This window comes from Homalodisca vitripennis, chromosome 8 (genome assembly GCF_021130785.1).
Source record: "Homalodisca vitripennis isolate AUS2020 chromosome 8, UT_GWSS_2.1, whole genome shotgun sequence".
NCBI lineage: Eukaryota > Metazoa > Arthropoda > Insecta > Hemiptera > Cicadellidae > Homalodisca > Homalodisca vitripennis.
Window position 1 is genome coordinate 40,827,249 of NC_060214.1, and position 19,640 is coordinate 40,846,888.

Here is a 19,640-nt window from a genome sequence, read left to right on the forward strand (position 1 = left end):
TGAAGTACCGCAGCAGGCTAGTTGAGACTCAATTCAGTTCTTTCAATTATTTGTCACCCTTTGTCATTTATTTACCATCATCCATTTGAGGCAATAAAGTTCATTTGAGCACGAGTTATCTTTTCTGTACGTTCTATTTAAAGTCCAAAGACGATTATCAACGGCCAATCCATCAAATAAATACAGGTTCGGCGTTCACGTGATGTGTGATTTTTAGTCACGGCCTGTCATCACATAATCATTCTGGGGCCTAGGTTACATTCTAAACAGTTTATTGGCATTGTTACGTGACTATACCAAACATCCACCTAAACGTGATTGAATTGACAAAATCTGTCTGAGACCCATTGGCTTAATAAAAAGCTCTAAAAATAACAAATGGATCCTTGTAGCGATCTAATTTATATGGAAATCAGCAGTAAATTGTTTTACGTTGAATTAGATCTGTTAGATTTGTTAAAATTCATATATATTCCACACCCCCAGTTTGGTGTGCTCTTCAGTCATATTCACCCCCCTCCCAAACCAAGGTCTAAATACGCCACTGTGAGACATTAAACGAACCGAAAACCTTGTATTTATAGATTACGAAAAATGTAAACTTTATTTACGCTTTACTAATCAAGCATACCGCATTCCCTAAATTCAACAAGTATACAAGTATACTTACAAACATACCACAAAGGGAAATTGTCTTTTTACGAATAGTCTTGTAAAATGGTGTTAAAGAAAACTGTCGTATTTAGTGCGTAATATATAGTTAGATTGTGGGGGTAAAAAAGTAGGGCATATTTTAAATCACGTCATTTGTAGTTTTCTCAAGTATAAATGGCATGATAATTAATTTAATTTGTTTTTAAAACTGAGTTGGCATTTAACAGAAATGATATTCGAGGAAAGTAGTTTGCGTAACCATTTTGATGTTGACAAATGTGCAGTTTACGCGAGGTTATCCTTTCACCTCAATCCATCAAATGTTATTTCCGTTGACCCTAATCAATTTCAATCCGTTAAACCGATTACGCGAAGCAGAAGAAGTTCCGAGAAGATATGAAGATTTTGTTTCGGAGAACAGCGCTCAAGGTCAGATGAGTAACAGTTTCGTGAAGACACTGTCGTGCGGTTCGATTTGATCAAAACCTTGTGGTGCCAATGGGTAGTTGTTAGTCATTGCTTGTTTTTATCGTTCTCACACAGTTGTTTTGCTTGGTGTCTTAATTAAATGTGACTGGAACTATGAATCATCCAAAAACCACCGCCAACTTTTCAAAAATCGATTGGATGTTATTGTATTGAGTATTGTTTACTGGCCTCATCCAATGTAAAATCCTAGTTATCCAGAAAAGACCATATAATACGTACCTAAATGTATTTAATTCTTAATAATAAAACATGCGATTTTCAAACAAACAAAATCCAATGCCAAAGAAGTAAACTCAGCAATATTCAATTTCACCAATATTATAGTTTGCTTTCCTCTTAGTCACGTTACCATCTCACAATGCCCGCAAAATCGGCAACAACCTCAAAGTGTGTAAAACCCTGATCTTGGAGGCGAAAACGTAAATATTCCAACAATTTTACCAATAATCACAATATATTGTGTGACATTAACACAAATATTGGTGAAAGTACTTGTAACATCACAAAATAAGAGTGCAGAAATTAAAATCTGGATTATTAGCAATAGCCTATTTGAATAATTGCAATTTCGGTTGATGCATAAAATGTGCTTTTGGTTGATGCTCCGACAGATAATCAATGAAATAAGACGCAGAGCGACCCAATTAGCAATAACTTGCGAGGACTAAAATCTAAGAGAGAATGCGTGTTATCAAATGAAAAGTTTGACCATAACGCATAACTATGTATGTTCCAAAAATATCCACTAAATCTTTGGGTTTGTTTAGGTTAAAACGAAAAGCTGAAGGAGACAATATTTTCGGGATGGGAGGGAGGAAACATATGTATAATAAAAAATTTGCATTACCATTTGGATAGGCATAACCGTGCAATACATAAGCCCAAAAGTCTCTTGAAAACGAAATTATTTGTGGATTTTACAAATCAAAAATAAATCCTATTCCAATAAGGAACGTCTTTAAAAGCCTTTATCGAGAATTCCTTCCATTATTAATAAGGTCCAAATATTATGTTTTCGATAAAAAGTGCTTTGTCTTCTGACCTGTCTTCATGAAAAGCAACAGAGAACCATTATAGACGAAAACAATTATTTAAATTATCAGTCTATAACGCCCATCCTTTCCGGAAATGTTGTAACACGGCACTAATAGAGTGCACAATACTAGTATAAAAAGATGAATAATTTCAACTTACAAAATTTATGATATAGAGAATAAAATTAAAAAAAAAAAAAAAAAAAACGATAAAGACTGACATGTGTAGTAAAATGTAATAAATATATTATTCGCAGACAAAAAAAAAACCAAGCAGCGAATATTTCAGTAAATCTATTTTCCGAGCTCGCTTTTCGGAGATGAGACTGATGGTTCATATCCGCCCGAATAACGGTTTGATGATAAACCAAGCGGCGAAATGTCAAGCGGCTGTTGCCGAGAAAAATAACTTTGTTACAATAATTTATACAATAATGTTACAATTTTATAGAATTTGTCCATTGTTTGTTTAAAATGTTCTGTATCTGTATAGATTTCTTTGATAGTAAATAAACATCCTTGGTTGTAGGCAACGTAAGGATAAAAAACGATGAGGAAAAATTAGTGGTAGTGGAAGAATAAATTAATTACGAACATTTTATACTCAAGCAAAGTCTTGGAGTATCTTTTATACCAACAGATTATGAGTCTTACAGGTAGACATAGATGACAAATAAAAATGTATAAGTGTAATTATTTATACTGCACAAAATACAATTATACAACCAGTCTAAAAAATTATTGCCACATTGAAATCGATGTTAATCAATAAAATAAAACAACTATAGAAACCTTACAACTTGTGTGTCGAAGGATCTACATGTAATGTGTATAGTTCTATCCACTAAATTGTGTAGTATCCAGTATACAAATACCTGAAGGAAAACAAGTTCATAAAATTCCAAATGTTACTTTGTCATTTCATCAGAAGGGTTTACCAAAAGGAAATCTATGATTAATATAGAGCTGTATCAAAGGACCATTAGGAAAGCACCGCCATACTTCCCATTGTCTGCTTTCCATGTTGTTCTTTGTAATCTACAATGAAAACCCCTCTATCATGGCTTTATCAGTATAAAGAGAATGATTAACTTCGCAATAATGTCCCCTTTGGTCTATTTTGGCTGAGCTTTATTTGTTACTGATTTTTTGATTGACTGAGCTTGTTGATTGCCTATTCTTGTTTAAAAGTTGTTATTGACGATAGAAAGGTTTGGAAGGATAACAGGATTTCGGACATTTGCCATTGTCATATGTTACAAAAATAAATGACAATACTTCGAGGATTCGAATATATCCTCTTCGTCATGTGAAGGAGGGAGTATGAATGAATAAACATATAAAGAACAAAAAGAAGGGAATCGAAAGGTTTCAGACATACCCAAAAGCTGCTTTAAGTCCCGCCCAGGCATTGTCACTGCACAGGATTCAAGTCCCGAGCACAAGTCATGAGTATGAGAATTTAAGATCATAATCACACGTCACACCAGCACCGGCAAAAGTGGGATACTAACAAGAAAATCGATTTCGGCTCTTTATTCAGCACCGCGTTATGTCATCTGAAACAATAAGACAGGTAGGCGATGGTCAGGAGGGGGAAGGAGTAAAGTCAAGATTCTATGTTTTGGTCCTAGATTGAATATTTGTTCGTATACCACTTCACCTATGCTGGTGTGACGTGTGATTGTACTCTTGAATTCTCGTACTCGTATCTTGTGCTCGGAACATACTCCTCCATGACTGGACTTCAAACAGCTTACAGGAATGTATGAACCCTTTTCTTTCTCTTCTGTTTGTTTTTTATTTTTGTATATAATAGCACCCCCCACCTGACGAAGAGGATAGATTCTAATACATGTTGTTAATACGTCGTTACAATATATGTTCTATAAAGTAATATGAAGTCTTATTTTAATACGCTTTTCTGACATAGAAATTATAATATATCGAGAAAACTATTGAGTGAAGAAATAAACTCAATGGGAAACGTACTTGTAAAGTAGAAGTAGATAAGAATTAATTTTCAAGACAACTTAATGAACGCCTTATTGATCTAGGGTTTTGCTGTCTTCAAACTAATTAACCCACAAACGAACTGTCAAGGCCTACGCTGGGCCAGATAAATGATGATGTAACAAGTGGTTGAAGTAGCAGTAAAACAAGTGACCAGTGTCCGGAGTGACGTCATCAGCTACTGTTGTCAAGTGAACGTCAACAGCTGACATTCGTATTTGCACGGATGACCTTACAAAATAATTAATTCATTGTAACATTATAAAAGCTCAGTAGCAGTACACGTTTTATTTCACGAGGAGCCACATCGATCCCTAAATACGTGCTTGAAGAATGTATACCATTAGTGCCACAATGCAAATATTTTAATAAAAATAGATTTATGGCCATGCCAACCCTAAAGAACGAATTTCATTACGGTCATTGTCTGTTGTTGTCAGCTGCAGTATTGTTAATGATATGAGGCTCGAGCTCGGAATTATTCATTGTATGACTTCAGGTTAGGCTCTGATGATTGTAAGCGTGCAAAAATGCTATACCCTCATCGGGATTCGAACCCGGGTCCCCGGAGAATTACGATAAGATGCTAACCACTTAGCTACCCAGGATTGCAAGATACAGTCGATTAATTTACTTGGAGCAGATATCACCACTGTATCTGCTTAGTTCACAAACTAAAGCTGTTCGTTTAGCGGGATCACATTTAGGCGTGTATAAATCAAAGGTTACCCTACTATGAGTTTAGTAGGGCTAAACCACTGTTTTCTTATAGAGTAGGATGATTAATCTTGCTAATAGGGTCCTACATATTTGTATTTGTACATGGCTGTATATTTCTATGTAATATTTTTTGTGCTGTGAGGCATAATTTAAATCATTATAGTAACGTATTTTTATGGATATAGAATCATAACATATATTGCATTCATTTGACGGAAAAACTGGTGCAAGTTTGTCCATCTTTAATTAGATGTAGTTTGGAAGCAGTATTGAAATAGATTACAGAGCAGTATTATTATTACATCTCCTGTTAGACACTTATTTATGTACAGCTATACATCATTTTTTTAAATTTATTTTTCAGGTGTAAGTAAATTAAACATATACATTGCATAATTTACAATTATGACAAAAACCAGAAAATTAGAAATGAGATAGAGTTAATAATAAAAATATTTTTTGTAACAAATTAACCGTCAACAATCGAGCAGTATCAAAATAACAAAAACTTTAAACAATAACAGTTAATTAGTTTAAAATAAGTGACACAGGTGGGAACAGTAACAATGATAAACAATGTGCAAACCTAACATTACAATAGTAAAACACCAAACAACAAGAATCAGTAATTTTCAAAAAAAGAAACAATTAAAAAATAACAGTTAGTTTGAAACAAATAACACAGAAATGTAAACAACACACCATAAACAAAATGGCAGCCCAATTAAAGACTAGCAGGATTATTGCCAGTAGTTGGTTTGAGCTATTGTGTAAAGTGCAAGTGTGAAAGAGGAGAGATTAATTTCCCAGAACTGGGACCTTTCTATTGAATACATCAATACTGATCCCAAATACTTCGAGCTTCGCACACAGCTATTTCTCAACAGAAGTGGAACAGTGATATATTTATATGGATAACTTCTGAAACATTGGTGTTCAAAGAATAGTTGAGGGTAGCGGGTTTCTCAAGGTACAAGAAGATCGATCGATTCAGCATATTGAATAGAAAAATAAAATCCAAGACAGTTCTTCGAACTAACAACTGTGCGATGTAAAGCAACTTCTTTACTACTTTTGATATCATCAAATTCCAAATAATGACAACCCAGTTTGACCTCAACTACCTGTGAAAGATGCTTCTGGATGTCATGAATTCTGAACACTGCTCGACTTGGTAAGGTGATCAGGCAACTACTGAATACTCCAGTATTCGTCGCATATCAGTTGGGCGAATTTGAGACATCCAGGTGATGATGAACCAATTTATCTTATTACTACCGAAGATCCTAAGTTTATACCATGTAATCATGCAGAGGATACTGCTAAACACTTTATTTTGTATGGGAGACAGGTTCAAAGTTAGGAGAAGAACCCCATTTGAAACCTCAAAGCCAGGTGATGAATTGTTGACGACAGCAATGGACGGACATTCTAACATGCTGTTGGTAAAAGAGTAGGCAACCCCTACTAGCGGGTTCGCAATAAGCTTAAGTTGACACGTTGGTAACTAAGAGTCCTTCACGTCCCCTTTCAATCTAATTTAATCTAGTGTGATAAATCAGGTCAAGAGTTATCGCAACTTTGTTGTACACCTTTTGAATAACAAGGGTTCAGGTTGGCCACCAAAGGGATTTAGAGATCCCTTATGCTGTCAGATCGGGTAAGGCAGAGTTGATTAACTAAGAGGGCCGTTTGAGTTGACCAATAAGTTGGAATTGCTCTGATTGATTAGGTAGTACAAAATACTTCAATTTAGCATCTAATATAAAATCTACAACTAATCTTTTTTTTGTTAATAACAAAAATCATGTTTCTTCTTACAGTTTCTGATATAAATAAAAATATTAAATTGTAGTAGTTAATAAACAATAATTGGCTGATCGTTACCGAAGCTTCTCATATTGTCAGTTTTATGCTAAGAGAGCACATAACACAAAATACAAATACGAACATCGGCAAAGCAGCATGTGAATAGACTAGAGTCACCAGCCAGATAAACTTTTTGTTGGTTGGAAGTAATGAACAGTGTTAACTGAAAATCATCGCTTAGTGAACGGAACAGAATAAGTCTTCTAATGATGACTGGTTGTGAAGAAAGCGTAAGATCATATGAAAAAGTTACTAATTTATTTAGCATTTATTTTCCTGACAGGAATCCAACCTCTTCAGTCTTCCTCCAGCAAAGTCCTCAACAGTAAAAACAGTTGTATGATTTTAGAGAGTGGGAGCATTTTCAAAAATCTTTAACTGCTGCCATGTGAGCTAGGGTGAACCTTTTGAAGTCCAGCTTGCGAAATTGTGCTCTACTACTAATGACCTTTAATTTTATGTACAACTTGACGAATTCTTTCATTTAAGATTTTGAAGACTTCCTCTGAGGGATGCCCCTCAGATGTGACGAGAACCAGAAACCCGTTTGAAAATGTGGATTTTGTAGTATAATATTGATTAACTCGAGTGCTAAATTATTATCTGTTTGACAGCTGGGAGGCCGGTTCCAGATTTATTTGACACTCTAAACATATATTTAAATCGTATAAATTAATTTTCCAGCTATATGAGACGAGGTAATGATAAATTAAATACCAACTTTATATCATTTTTACAGACTATGTTTACTGTACGTCTGTTTCTTTTATATTATAAAATTAGGCACTTTATTTTATGATAATACTGTTAAACCACTGAAAATATTATTTTTATTTCTATAATTAATCAGAATATGCATTTAAAATTGCCATGTTTAACCTAAGCAGTTTAATATAGTAAGAGATATATAATTGAAGCCTGGGGAGAGGCAAATAAACTGCTGTATAAATGCACTTATACCTGAGATATGTTATTTAAACTTGGCAAGAGTATAAAACATAGTTTTTTGCTATAACACTACTAATGAAATTATTACACACAAAAGGCCAAGTTTGCAATGAAATGTCTGGTACTATAGTTATGCGTTCTTTAGAAACATACATACGGAGAGATATTGTGAAAATATGATTGTAAATTATGTTCAGAATCGTATCCTAGGGTGTTTAGAAAATTATGGGACTTATGAATACTAACTATTGAATAGTACCTCAATTCGATAAAAAACGGCCGATTTGTCAGCTCTCCATTCCGTAGTAAAGTGTTCAATTTTTTACTAGTCGAATCATACGCTCTCGATTATTGATCGTTCATATATTCTTTGATTACGCAATATTGCCGATTACTGTAAAGCGTAGTAAATGTAAATACTCGTACAACAGGTATACTAATACGAAGCTTAGTTCATATTGTGCTATACCTGTATGTAAGCATTACCCGTGATGTGATTTGAGATAGCTATAAAACATATAACGTGTTGTTTGCTCATTAATTTCCATGCAGGAAATATCAGACAAGGCCTCAGATGTTGGATATTTTGTCGGGTGGAGCGACAGGAGATATGCCGATTACAGGGGCCGTGGTCGCCACTGTAGTTCCTTCCGGTCCATCCCGTTTTGCAGTCCAGTTTCCGATTACAGTGGACCTGCACCTATAGGAGACAAACCCCTTGTTTATTATGGAAGCGTACTCCTCAGAGAAAAATATGTGTATTCGAAGTAATGCTTTGCTAACAAATGGTACCATTCAAAGTAATAATACTTGTCAAATTTCTTCACATGCTCCCAAGTCTTAAACTCTTGTCTATGGCTAAAAAAAGATCTAAAATAGTATGGCAATCGAAGAAATTTAAATTTGTGATTTTTTTAATAAGAATATAAAATATTTTAAGTTTCCGAACGGTTTGAAATTGATGCTTCCTTCAGTGCCGCCCCGCTTTGATAGGAGGCAATCAAATTGTCAAAAACCTGGCAGCCGTGTAGATCTTTTGGTCGGTGATTAGCTAGGCGTATGCCAATCACCTTACAGTTTTCACCCTTCGCCTCATTTGTGTAGGTGGATATGTAATATAGGCAGGTTTGCTTTAACATTTGTTGAATGAAGCTATCTGCTCTTTAAGTAAAACCAAAATATTTCAAGAATACTATTGAGTTATAATGTCTCGATGCTATAAGACCTGGAAAATTTAGATATAAGTACTGTAACGTTGTTGTCCCTGGTAACTGTTCAATTAGCGTCTCAGCTTATTACCAAAGAACCAGGTTCGATTCCTTGTTTGGGCACGGCCTTCCACACTCTTACAAATAGCTATATGAACCTACCCTAATTAGTAAAACTGTTACAGTTTTAGATCATCTATACAAAAATATTTCAATATTGTAAGCAACCATTTCACGGGAACAACCGTGACAATTTCACCGATTTATTATAATCGGTGTTAATAGTTTGACCGGAGACTCTAGGGCCCCAGAGGTTAGACGATCCTCGCGCCCCTACGCGCACACACTGTCATACACGCAGCCGGCCTATCTCCCCTCACTTTTGGTTCGTTTTTTTGGTAATATGCTGTAGTCTTCAAACTGCTAGTTTTTACATTTTTTATTTTAATCAAATATTCTTAAATTTTTTAAATTCTGCATCTTATTTCATGAAAATAGACTTCAAATACGAAATGATTACGACATTCCTGACGTGTCTTAGAAATAAATGGGTCAATGGTCAACTCAACTTTGTAATATCAGTTACTTAGATCTTATATTAATAAACCCTTGTAATTAAGCAAATAAATTACATGGTGTCAGTCTGTGCTTTCGCGCGTGTGTGTGTGTTTTACTCAATCACGTAATACTACTGGTCGGATTGTGCTGAAATTTTATATTGACATTCTTATGGTTCCTGGTTAACACATAGGCCTATTCCTATTTCGAACATACCTCCGGGCTACGCCTCACTGGTCTCTAAAGTTACGAAAAATGCAATAAGAAATACATTACACCAGTCAAAGAAAGAGCCTGTGATGTAATCAACCTGGTAAACAAAAAGGTTATAATCAGCTGTTTGTTGACGTCCACTTGACTCCAGTAGCTGGTGACGTCACACTGGACCCTGGCCACTTGATTTACTGCCGCTTGAACCACTTGTCATGACATCATTTATCAAGCCCGGCTTGGCCGTGACAGTTTGTCTTTGAGTTAATTAATTTACTGAATTATTATCGCTGGATTGAAGTGTCCATTTTAACACAGGAATGTACTCATGCAATTTTTTTTAATTTGTATTTGTTGTGCGTTTTATACTTTTACCCTTCTCCTCATATTCAATTTCATGACGGTGTAATTTGTTGGTGGTTTGTAAGAATTTTAAATGGAAGATCAAAAATTGGTACTATACACAAGGTGACTTTTTACTTACTTATATAAAACAATAATGTTCTTACTCCTGATTCCGTTTGTGATGTATATACAGAACTATTCCGCCATCGTTATAGGTTGCAAAAGGTATAACACAACGTTTAGAGGATTTTAATCTATCGTTTTCGTCAGGTGGGGAAGGTACATACAAAATAAAGAACAGAAAGAGGGAAAGAAAGTCAAATATAAACCCTGACGAAGAGGATAGATTCCAATCAACGAAACGTCGTGTTAAACCTTGTTTACCCTATAACGATGGCAAATGTCCGACATTCTTGTATGTCCTTTCAAACCTCCCTTTGGCAATAACACACTTTAAACAAAGAACTACTCCATCATAGCCTTTTTAGTAGTACAACTTCTTATGGTAGTTAATGTAATACGAGTAACGTAACTACTGCAACTCTGTGATCAATGACATGACTATGGTAGTTGCCAAGAAGATACAAAACTTCAGAATTACTGTTTACGTTATGCATATAACCGGAGAATTAACGATCGTATATCACTATACTGCAGCCACAATATCAAAACATAAAGATCGGCGAGTAAAAAGTTGTACATAGTTTGTTTTTATTTAAATAAAAGGACTTATACATTTTAAATTATTTTCAATAATTTCTTTGAACAGGACTCGCTCTCCCCCATATTATGTTCAGCGTATACCTCACCAGAAGAATGCATTTTTGACAAATCTGTTAGTTATTATACGACTCTTGCAGCATTTACTTCTTATATCCATCATATAAAGTGAAAGCCATCCCCGGTTTGTGGCCGGATTAAAAACAGTACATAGGATAGTTACGTGCTCTGAGGTGTGATGTTGCTAATGTATTTTTACATACGTGAGTAATTGTATACTGTCTAAAAACCTCTACGTTATTCTTCTCCCTCCCCTCCGAAAATAAGTGATTTATTTTTCTATTTTTTTTAATGTTATTACATTTAAACCTCTATATATAAACCCTACTATTTAAATAATGTCATGTATTAACTATTTTCAATTTGTTATTTTTGTAATTTTTTCACTCTCGTGATTTTATTTTTTCCTCTCTATTGTGCAATATTGTTAATTTCAGATTTATTGAATCACACCCACACTCTATTTTTGTTAAATTCCAATACTTTCCCGACTAAAGTTTTATGAATTAATCACAAGCTTTAAAGATAAACAAACTACAATTATTTAAACTTTAACTTATTATGTTCAGCCCATAAGCGCCCATGTTGGCTCTTTCCTCTTAAATATTTTTTACTATACTGTAGCCCATTGAGGTGCCAAATTAAATTTAAAATAAATATTTACAATTTTAGTTATTAAGTTCTTTTTTTTTTAAACTGGATAAGATATATGATGGAATTCTCTTGTATTAAAGTTCCATATATTTTAAATAAATCTCCTACTTTTTGTGCAATAATTATCTTTCTTGTAGAAAATAGGTGCGTTTTAGTAGATATTGATTTAAATTATTTAAATGCATGTTATTCGGTAAATATTCATGAGGCCCTGTTTCATCTATCGATATAAAAATTGTTATATTTATTTTAATTTTCCAATTTGCTAACTGCCTTAAGGTTACGCATTTTGAAATACAAAGAGGGATGGCATATCCTAAGGCGCCTGTACCAAGATATTAAGCAAATCATGTATAACTGGACTAGGTGCGGGTGTAGACATGGTCCAATATATGTTGACAAAGTAGAATACATAAGCTTTGACTGTATTAGTTACACATGAGATAAAACATTCATACAGATGTGGTGTACTGAGGTCGAAGAAAGTATTTCTGTACTTCTGAGGTCCGATGCAGTGTCATGGTAGGTGTTGAATAAAATGTTACAGTTTATATTCCATATTAGATGGTGCAACGTGGCTTAAACTACAATCCACAAAATATTCTGTTTGAAGTTAGTTTTTGGTGATGGAAGGATTGTGAAAGAAACGAGATTTTTCTGACGCATGCCTTCGCTCAGTGAAAAAATCAATAACTACATTTCGAAATCTGCAATCTAACCTCTTCCTCAGGTTAATAACTAACCTAACTCACACAACTGCAATCAAGGTTAAAATAGACAAATCATACCAGAGCGTTGTGACACCCATTTATTTGTATCACTAAACGATGGCAAATGTTTTAAAAATATCGTTTGTTTAAATTTTTTCGTTTTAAAAGAATTAAATGTAATTCTTTAAGAAATCGTGTTTGAAACTGGACGTTGAACGATAATTAGAAGTCGTACCATTTACAAGAAGCACAGCCCCCCCACTTTCAACAAACAGTCTAGCCCTCCTGCGGTTTTTCTATAGTTCTGTAAAGTAGCCCTTGCCCATGAAAGTACTACTTTTGGTTTCGACTGTACCAGTGCTTTTTTTGTGGACTGGAGAAGGGAAGGTGACTAATAGGCTTGTGCTGATTGCGCTTCGAAAACATGGTTAACCTAACTTTTTTACTAGTATTTAACCTTGTGAAAAAGACTAGGCATAACGTTTATTACGTAAGTATAAGTATGTCTGTGCCATATTTATCAACTATTTATCGAATCCACAAACTTACAACTGATATAAGTCCGATTGTGCTTATTTACAGTATTCCCTTTTATTTTAGTGTGTCCATGATTAATAGGCTTGGTGCTGCTCACGTTACAAAACGTCGTTCTTCACGTGATCTCAGTCCAGGTTACGGTCCAGACTACTTTCTGGTTATCTTGGACCCGTTCATCGTTCAATATGTCCAGATAACCCGTACAGACTGGAATGTCACTCTGTTTTATCCATGTGGAATAGGCGGTTAGGGTCCTATTCAGTAGTTTCTAGAAAGCATTGAACCCTCTCCTGCCACCCCGACTATCACTAGAAAAATGAAGAATGTAATGATTCTGTAACGAGCGATCATATTTGTTGTGGTTAACGTATACAAGTAAAAGAGATTAAAATTGGTTGATCCTCACTAATTATCCATTCTCATTGATTGATCATATAATTTACAAACTTGCAAACAAGCGAGAAACTCATGACTGGGTGTTAGCTACGCATAGACCAAACATTGGTCCTCACTAATTCTCCATTCTCATTGATTGATCATGTAATTTACAAACTTGCAAACAAGCAAAAAACTCATGATTGGGTGTTAGCTACGCTTAGACCAAACGTCGATCCTCACTAATTATCCATTCTCATTGATAGATCATATAAATTATGTACTTGCAATCAAGCGAGACACTCATGAGTGGGTGTTAGCTACGCTTAGACCAAACGTCGATCCTCACTAATTATCCTCTTATTGACGTCTCATATAATTTATAGACTTGAAATCAAGCGTGAAACTCATGACTAGGTGTTAGCTACGCTTAGACCAAACGTTGATCCTCACTAATTCTCCATTCTCATTGACAGATCATATAATTTATAAATTTGTAATCAAGTAACAAACTCATGACTGAGTGTTAGCTACGCCTAGTCCAAACTTCCATCCTCACGAATTGTCTATTCTTATTGATACCTCATATAATTTAGAGACTTTCAATCAAGCGACCAAGTGGTAACTGGGTGTTAGCTACGCTAAGATCAAACTTTGAAACTCACTAATTGTCCATGTCTTGTGTGGGCTCTACTTTTTGTAATTACCTGAGAGAGGACTTCAGAAGCTGTCAGCTGCTGAGCAACTTGGGTTATACGTAAATGTTTAACAGATTATCACCAGTGACAACTGCTTTTGGAATATTTGCTACGCCACTATCATAGGTTTAGAGAGAGAGGAGGGCGGCAAGGTTTCTTACTTATTCTTATGATGATCCTCTGACTGACCAACGCCCCCTAATTTAATTTTTGAAGAATCAAGTGCCCATAGAGAACTCGGACACAGATATACAGTTGAAAATATTACACCCAAAACAAGCTAAACGTGCAATTTAAGGAAACAAATTAAAATTCTTATTATTTGCAATTTAACATAATTTTAGTTCTATTCACTATGTAGACGATATATCCAACTGTCATAATTGGGAATGACAGTATGACTTATTCTTTGTCAGTCACACTCCCAGTAGATTATTAGTATATTCGGTACTTTGGGATTATACCGACCACACCCAGACATGAATCGTTATTTCACATTTCGTTTCTACTGATTACTAGATTAGCGTAGCGTAGAACAATATTTCGTCAATATAAAACAGGAATTGTCTTATCGCAAACACCTCCCCATCCTCAGACAGAGGTCAAAGTCGAGCGTCTAGTAGATAACGTGATTGCAGAGTCTCGCCGCCCGTTCAGCTGGTGCATCGCTTTGTTGTACTTCCGTGTTTTACCTCTACATTTCTCCAAACACAACAATTCAACATAAACAAACATTTACCAAACTAAACTTTTTATTAAAAAAAACACTCAAAACTTGTTTTTTATTCTTGATCACATTCCGCCACCCAAAATGCGAGTGCCTCCGGCCATCAGCGCGGGGCAGCACCGAAAGAAAAACATCCCTCGAGATAGTACCTATCAGTAAAATATCAAATTCTAGAGGGGCTAATCAGAAATATAAATTGAATTGTAATGGAAAGGCAATGATGTACCGTGCAAATCACGTGATGCCGCGCGGCCTGCCGTAATCAGGATTCTCGAGAAAGATAAGATAACAGCGACAACAATACCGATCACAATACCTGGAAATGCTTGTAAGTTTGTAATTTTGTAATTGAAGAGTTGTTTTTTCGTTCTATCATGTTTGTTTCTATAAATTTCTATTTTTGTGTTCTTCATACTGGTGTGGTCGGTATAATCCCAAAGTACCGTATATTCATCTACTGTATCTTGTTTGAGAGACACATTGTAAAAATATGTATAGTACAATAATGTTAGGTTAAATTATTAGTGATATAGATTAGTTAAACAGTACTCTAGATTATAGTACGCACTGTTAGCGTAGGGAAACCCCACCTGACTAATGCGAAGTATGAAAAAAGGTCCCATACATACCTTAAAAACACAATAAACTTCAAAGATTTTCGTTGAATTTGAGGTCTACTCCCGGTTTTTAAGTAACATCCCGCGCATATTCCTCTTTTTGTATTTAACTATGTCTGCCTGCTATAATAACAAATATTAACCATAAAATTATGATAAAAACAATATTAGCAGATTTTGACAAGCTTTCGCTTTTATACAGTCACCTTTGATGTAAAAGTTTATCAATCAATCAAAATACTTTATTGTCGTAAACATATGTGCTTGCATGACAAAGGTCAAATCATACATTACATCAAGAACATTATACTGTCAACATGATAATAATTGACTTAATATTAAACTTAACTTGGAGATTGTTTTCTAAAAAGTCATTTACAGTATAATATTCTTTTTCAACCAGCATTCCTTTTATTTTAATTTTGAATTTCCAATATTTACTAATTTTTGCACGGACTGTGGCAGCTTATTGAACAATATAATGCATGAAAATAAGCATTGATGCAAAAAAATGAGGTTTTATGGGCTGGGACCTGCAGGGAAAAGGATTTTTTGTGGTGTACTGAGAGGGTTTATTGGGGAAAAAAATGTCGGGTTTTGTTAACAAACATTAGAATTTAATGTTAAAAATGAAAAGAAACTACTTTTGTACCTTAAAACCACCTCCGCTTTGCTACCGAGAGTAAAAATATACGAGAAGGTGACATTGACCTCACACCAGCTCATATCTCGCCCAATCTAACGCAATTGCTGCGCCATAAACATAACAAGTACCTAACCTACATACACCCGTGTTATATACGGCCCCAGCGTGGTGCGGGGGGCATGACCTTGTACACGTACAGGCGTTATGATACCAGTACGCTTCGCACTGCATACTGCATAGGCGCTTGGCAGGTTCTCCAAGGACATGGGGGCATTGCACCTCGAACTGCGGAGAAAAGGATTCGATTCTTTTGCTTCATCCACCGTAACTTGTGAAGTCCCAGCACTGCCGTACCCTCTAATTCAACTATTCATACTGGCGAATTTCATAAGAAACTTTGTAATTTATGCTTTGTTAATCCTGAAAGATTCTTGGATTTGATTCACTAAGAATGTGACGACGCGACGCGACGTTAGTGTGTCTAGCTTTCTTTGTCAGGAAACCCAAGGGTTGGCCTTGTTCTTGCGGATAGAACTAGGTTAGTGTCTTTGGTTTCATCTTTTTTGGTCCACCTCAATGTCTTATCCCTTTTGGTAGACAACAACGCTAGTGGGTTCGGTCCTATACTTCTGGACAGAGCTAGGCTAGTGATATAGATCTTATCTACTTTTGGTAGACAACAAGGTTAGTAGATTCGGTCTTAACTTTCTGGATAGAACTAGATTACTAAGTCGGTCTTATCCTTTTCAGTAGAAATTTTTTTTATATTCGGCCTATCTTTCTGAATATAACTAGGCTATGAGTTAGTTCACTTTGTGTAGAATTTGTTAGTTGGTTCAGTCGTATCTGTCCGGGCAGACAACTAGGGTAATGGGTTTGTTTCTTATCACTCTGCACAAAATTAAGTTAGTGGGTTCCGTCCTACTCACTCTGTGTAGAACCAGTTAGTTAGTTCAATCGTATCTCTTTGGGCAGACAACTAGGGTAACAGCTTTGTTCTTATCACTCTACACAGAACCAAGTTAGTGGGTTTCGTCCTACCCACTCTGTATAGGCTACATCCAGTTAGTTCAGTCGTACCTCTCTGATCAGACAACTACGTTAATGGGTTTGTTCTTATCACTCTGCACAGAACTAAGTTAGTGGGTTCCGTTTTATCACTCTGTGTTAATTAGTTGGTTCAGTCGTATCTCTCTGAACAGTCAAGTAGGTTAATGGGGGTTTTTCTTGTCACTCTGCGCAGAACTACGTTAATGGGTTCGGACCTACCACTCTGTATAGAGCCTGGTAGTTGGTTCAGTCGTATTCCTCTGGGCAGAATTAGTTAGTGGGTTCAGTTTTATTTACCTGGACAGACATCTACAGTATATACATGCGTTCGGTACTCTCATTCTGACAACATGGTTGATCTGGTTCAGACTCTTTATATTTTTGTTGGGTGGCGATTATATGTGTATTTTTGTTTGTTTGTTTAGAAACGAAACCTTTCACATCTCTCAAGGAACCTACCTAAGTATTGTCATATTACTTATTAATTTAACACCAAAACATTCCTGACACTGAAATAATTTTTATATTTTAATATTCTTGGGGAGCATTCTCTTAGTTCACCTCCCACTGGGGTGGTAATTCATTACTCTTCCTCCTCTCCTAGAATGGTGATGTGCTCTAGACTTAGTCTATTTGTCTCTCACACTCACACATTAAACATATGCAGTTTTTCCTATACTTGATCAATTTTACACTAATTATTATTCTGTAGTAATATCGTCCACATTTATTCCGCTATATCCAACTTAAAAATCGCTAATTTACTGAATTACTAAAAATGAAGTTTTATTTTGTTAATAATAATGATCGTTATTCGGTTATTCTTTTGAGCTAAAATGCAATGGAAAAGTTACTTTATCTACTTTTAATATTGTATAACACTTTAGAACGTTTTTAATTGCATCATATACTTCATAAGCAAACTTACTTTTAATACTCTAATTATAAATGTCTAATGTAAACTCACATGTTTGAAGGGAATGTTGAGAGCGTTTGTAGGCATACCAAATAATCTCATGTAACGACGTAACACAGGCGGGTTGTGTGGGCGCCTTCATTACTGGAGTAGTCTAAATGTACAAAGCAGTTGTGGGTTGCGGTTGCATCCCATTTTCCCAGGCGCCCAGCCACCAGAAAATAATTAACTTTCTTATTGCGTAGTCTCTTCTGTTTGTGTTTCCTGTGGCTGTGTTTGTGTTTAATAAAAGTTATATAATTTCAAACGTTTATTCTAAATTGAAATCATAAATACTTCATATAAAAAAATGTTTTAGTTAATAAACAAAATATACTGTAATTATTAATGATATCACATGTTTTAGTAGTCCAATAGGATTTTGGAATAACCCCTTTAACTAACTGGTGTTATGCTATTTAAAAAGAAGCTAACATTTATTTGACGATTTTATGACTTATTCATTGAGTACAGGAGCTGTCTAGTATTTTACAGTAATATAACAGTACAGTATGACAAAGAAAGGATTTTTCCAGTTGAAAATATCTCTTTAGCTCACCTATATTAGCGATGTAGTATGTTGATCAGATTATAAACATATAACAAAACACAATTTTCGTTTTCATTTTTATTGCTAATGAAACAGAGTGAAGCTAAACTTAATACATAAAATAGACCTAGGGGATTTTTATACAATATTTTAATGTGTGGATGTTTTTTTCTGGGTCGAATTAAGGACAATAACTGTTTAATTTAGTTTAACTGTTTAACCTGCAAATTCAGCCTATATTAAGTGTTTCTGCCGATCGTTTGAAAAAATGTCTCCACATAGCATTATGCACGTTATTATGAAAATAGACTCAGTTATTTTTGTACATTCATGTTCCTGTAATCCATTGGTTTTGAACTGCTGTACATGTTCCACTCTCCATTTGACCTTTGAGAGCACAAATGAGATGAAGGACAAATGTCTCACTGGAACATTGTTCGACATAGAGCAATCCAATGGCCAGACCTAGGACCATGTTCAATTGGCAGAATATAGTGCACCACTAGTGAATACTATGGACCTCTCCTAGTTGTTAACCTCAGTAGAATATCTTTGTTCAGAGGATTCCTTGTCATCTAGTTGTATCCTACTAGGACAACAGGAAAATATAGTTATTTAACATTCTATGTATCTATGAGCAATGTTACGTTAGTGTTATCACAATCTGTGCGTAGTTGAAGGTATGGCGGGAGACCCGATCTGGAAGTGTCATCCAAAACGAAAGCTACCGCCATCACGAGGCGTGTTGGTACTCGCGCATCACCTTCTACTGGCTTACCCCACTCCTGCGACTAGGATACCGTCGTCCGCTGGAGATGGAGGATCTTGGACAACTACCGGAGAGAGAGACAGCAGCCACGCAGTTCCAGCTATTCAACAACATTTACCAGAGAGAGAAGGTGGGTAAATCCTAATTTGGACCATATGTCTCTCAACAGGGTTTCTTTCTAACAGATGGCAAAAGTTAATGAAAGTCTTCCAGTAGTTTCATATATAGTTGGGGATACCCCAAGGCACTGGTCTTGAACCAGTAATGTTTATTTTATATATTTCTCGTCTAAAAAGAATTAGGTATATTTCTCACCTATGTTGATATTTGTCGATTAGAATTGTATTTTCACCTCAGACCATCGCCCATCAGTGTATTCAGGAGGAAGGAGGGGAGTAGGGAGCAAGTTTCCCTTTCAAATTAAATGAGGACAATAATAAAATTCTCTGACGAGCATTTAATTTTACTAGGTAATTAATTGTGTTTTAAATCATACCATATATTTCAAGCATTTTAATTTTAAG

At 35.3% G+C, this 19,640-nt stretch overlaps 1 protein-coding gene across 1 annotated transcript in view; it reads left to right on the forward strand.

Moving 5' to 3' along the window:
- The window catches only part of LOC124368114 (ATP-binding cassette sub-family C member Sur-like), an 82,539-nt gene that overhangs the window by 6,005 nt on the left and 56,894 nt on the right, over positions 1-19,640 (forward strand). The window contains exon 3 of the mRNA XM_046825388.1: positions 19,022-19,246. Coding sequence (XP_046681344.1) covers positions 19,022-19,246 — 225 coding nt within the window. The remainder of the gene's footprint in view (positions 1-19,021; positions 19,247-19,640) is intronic.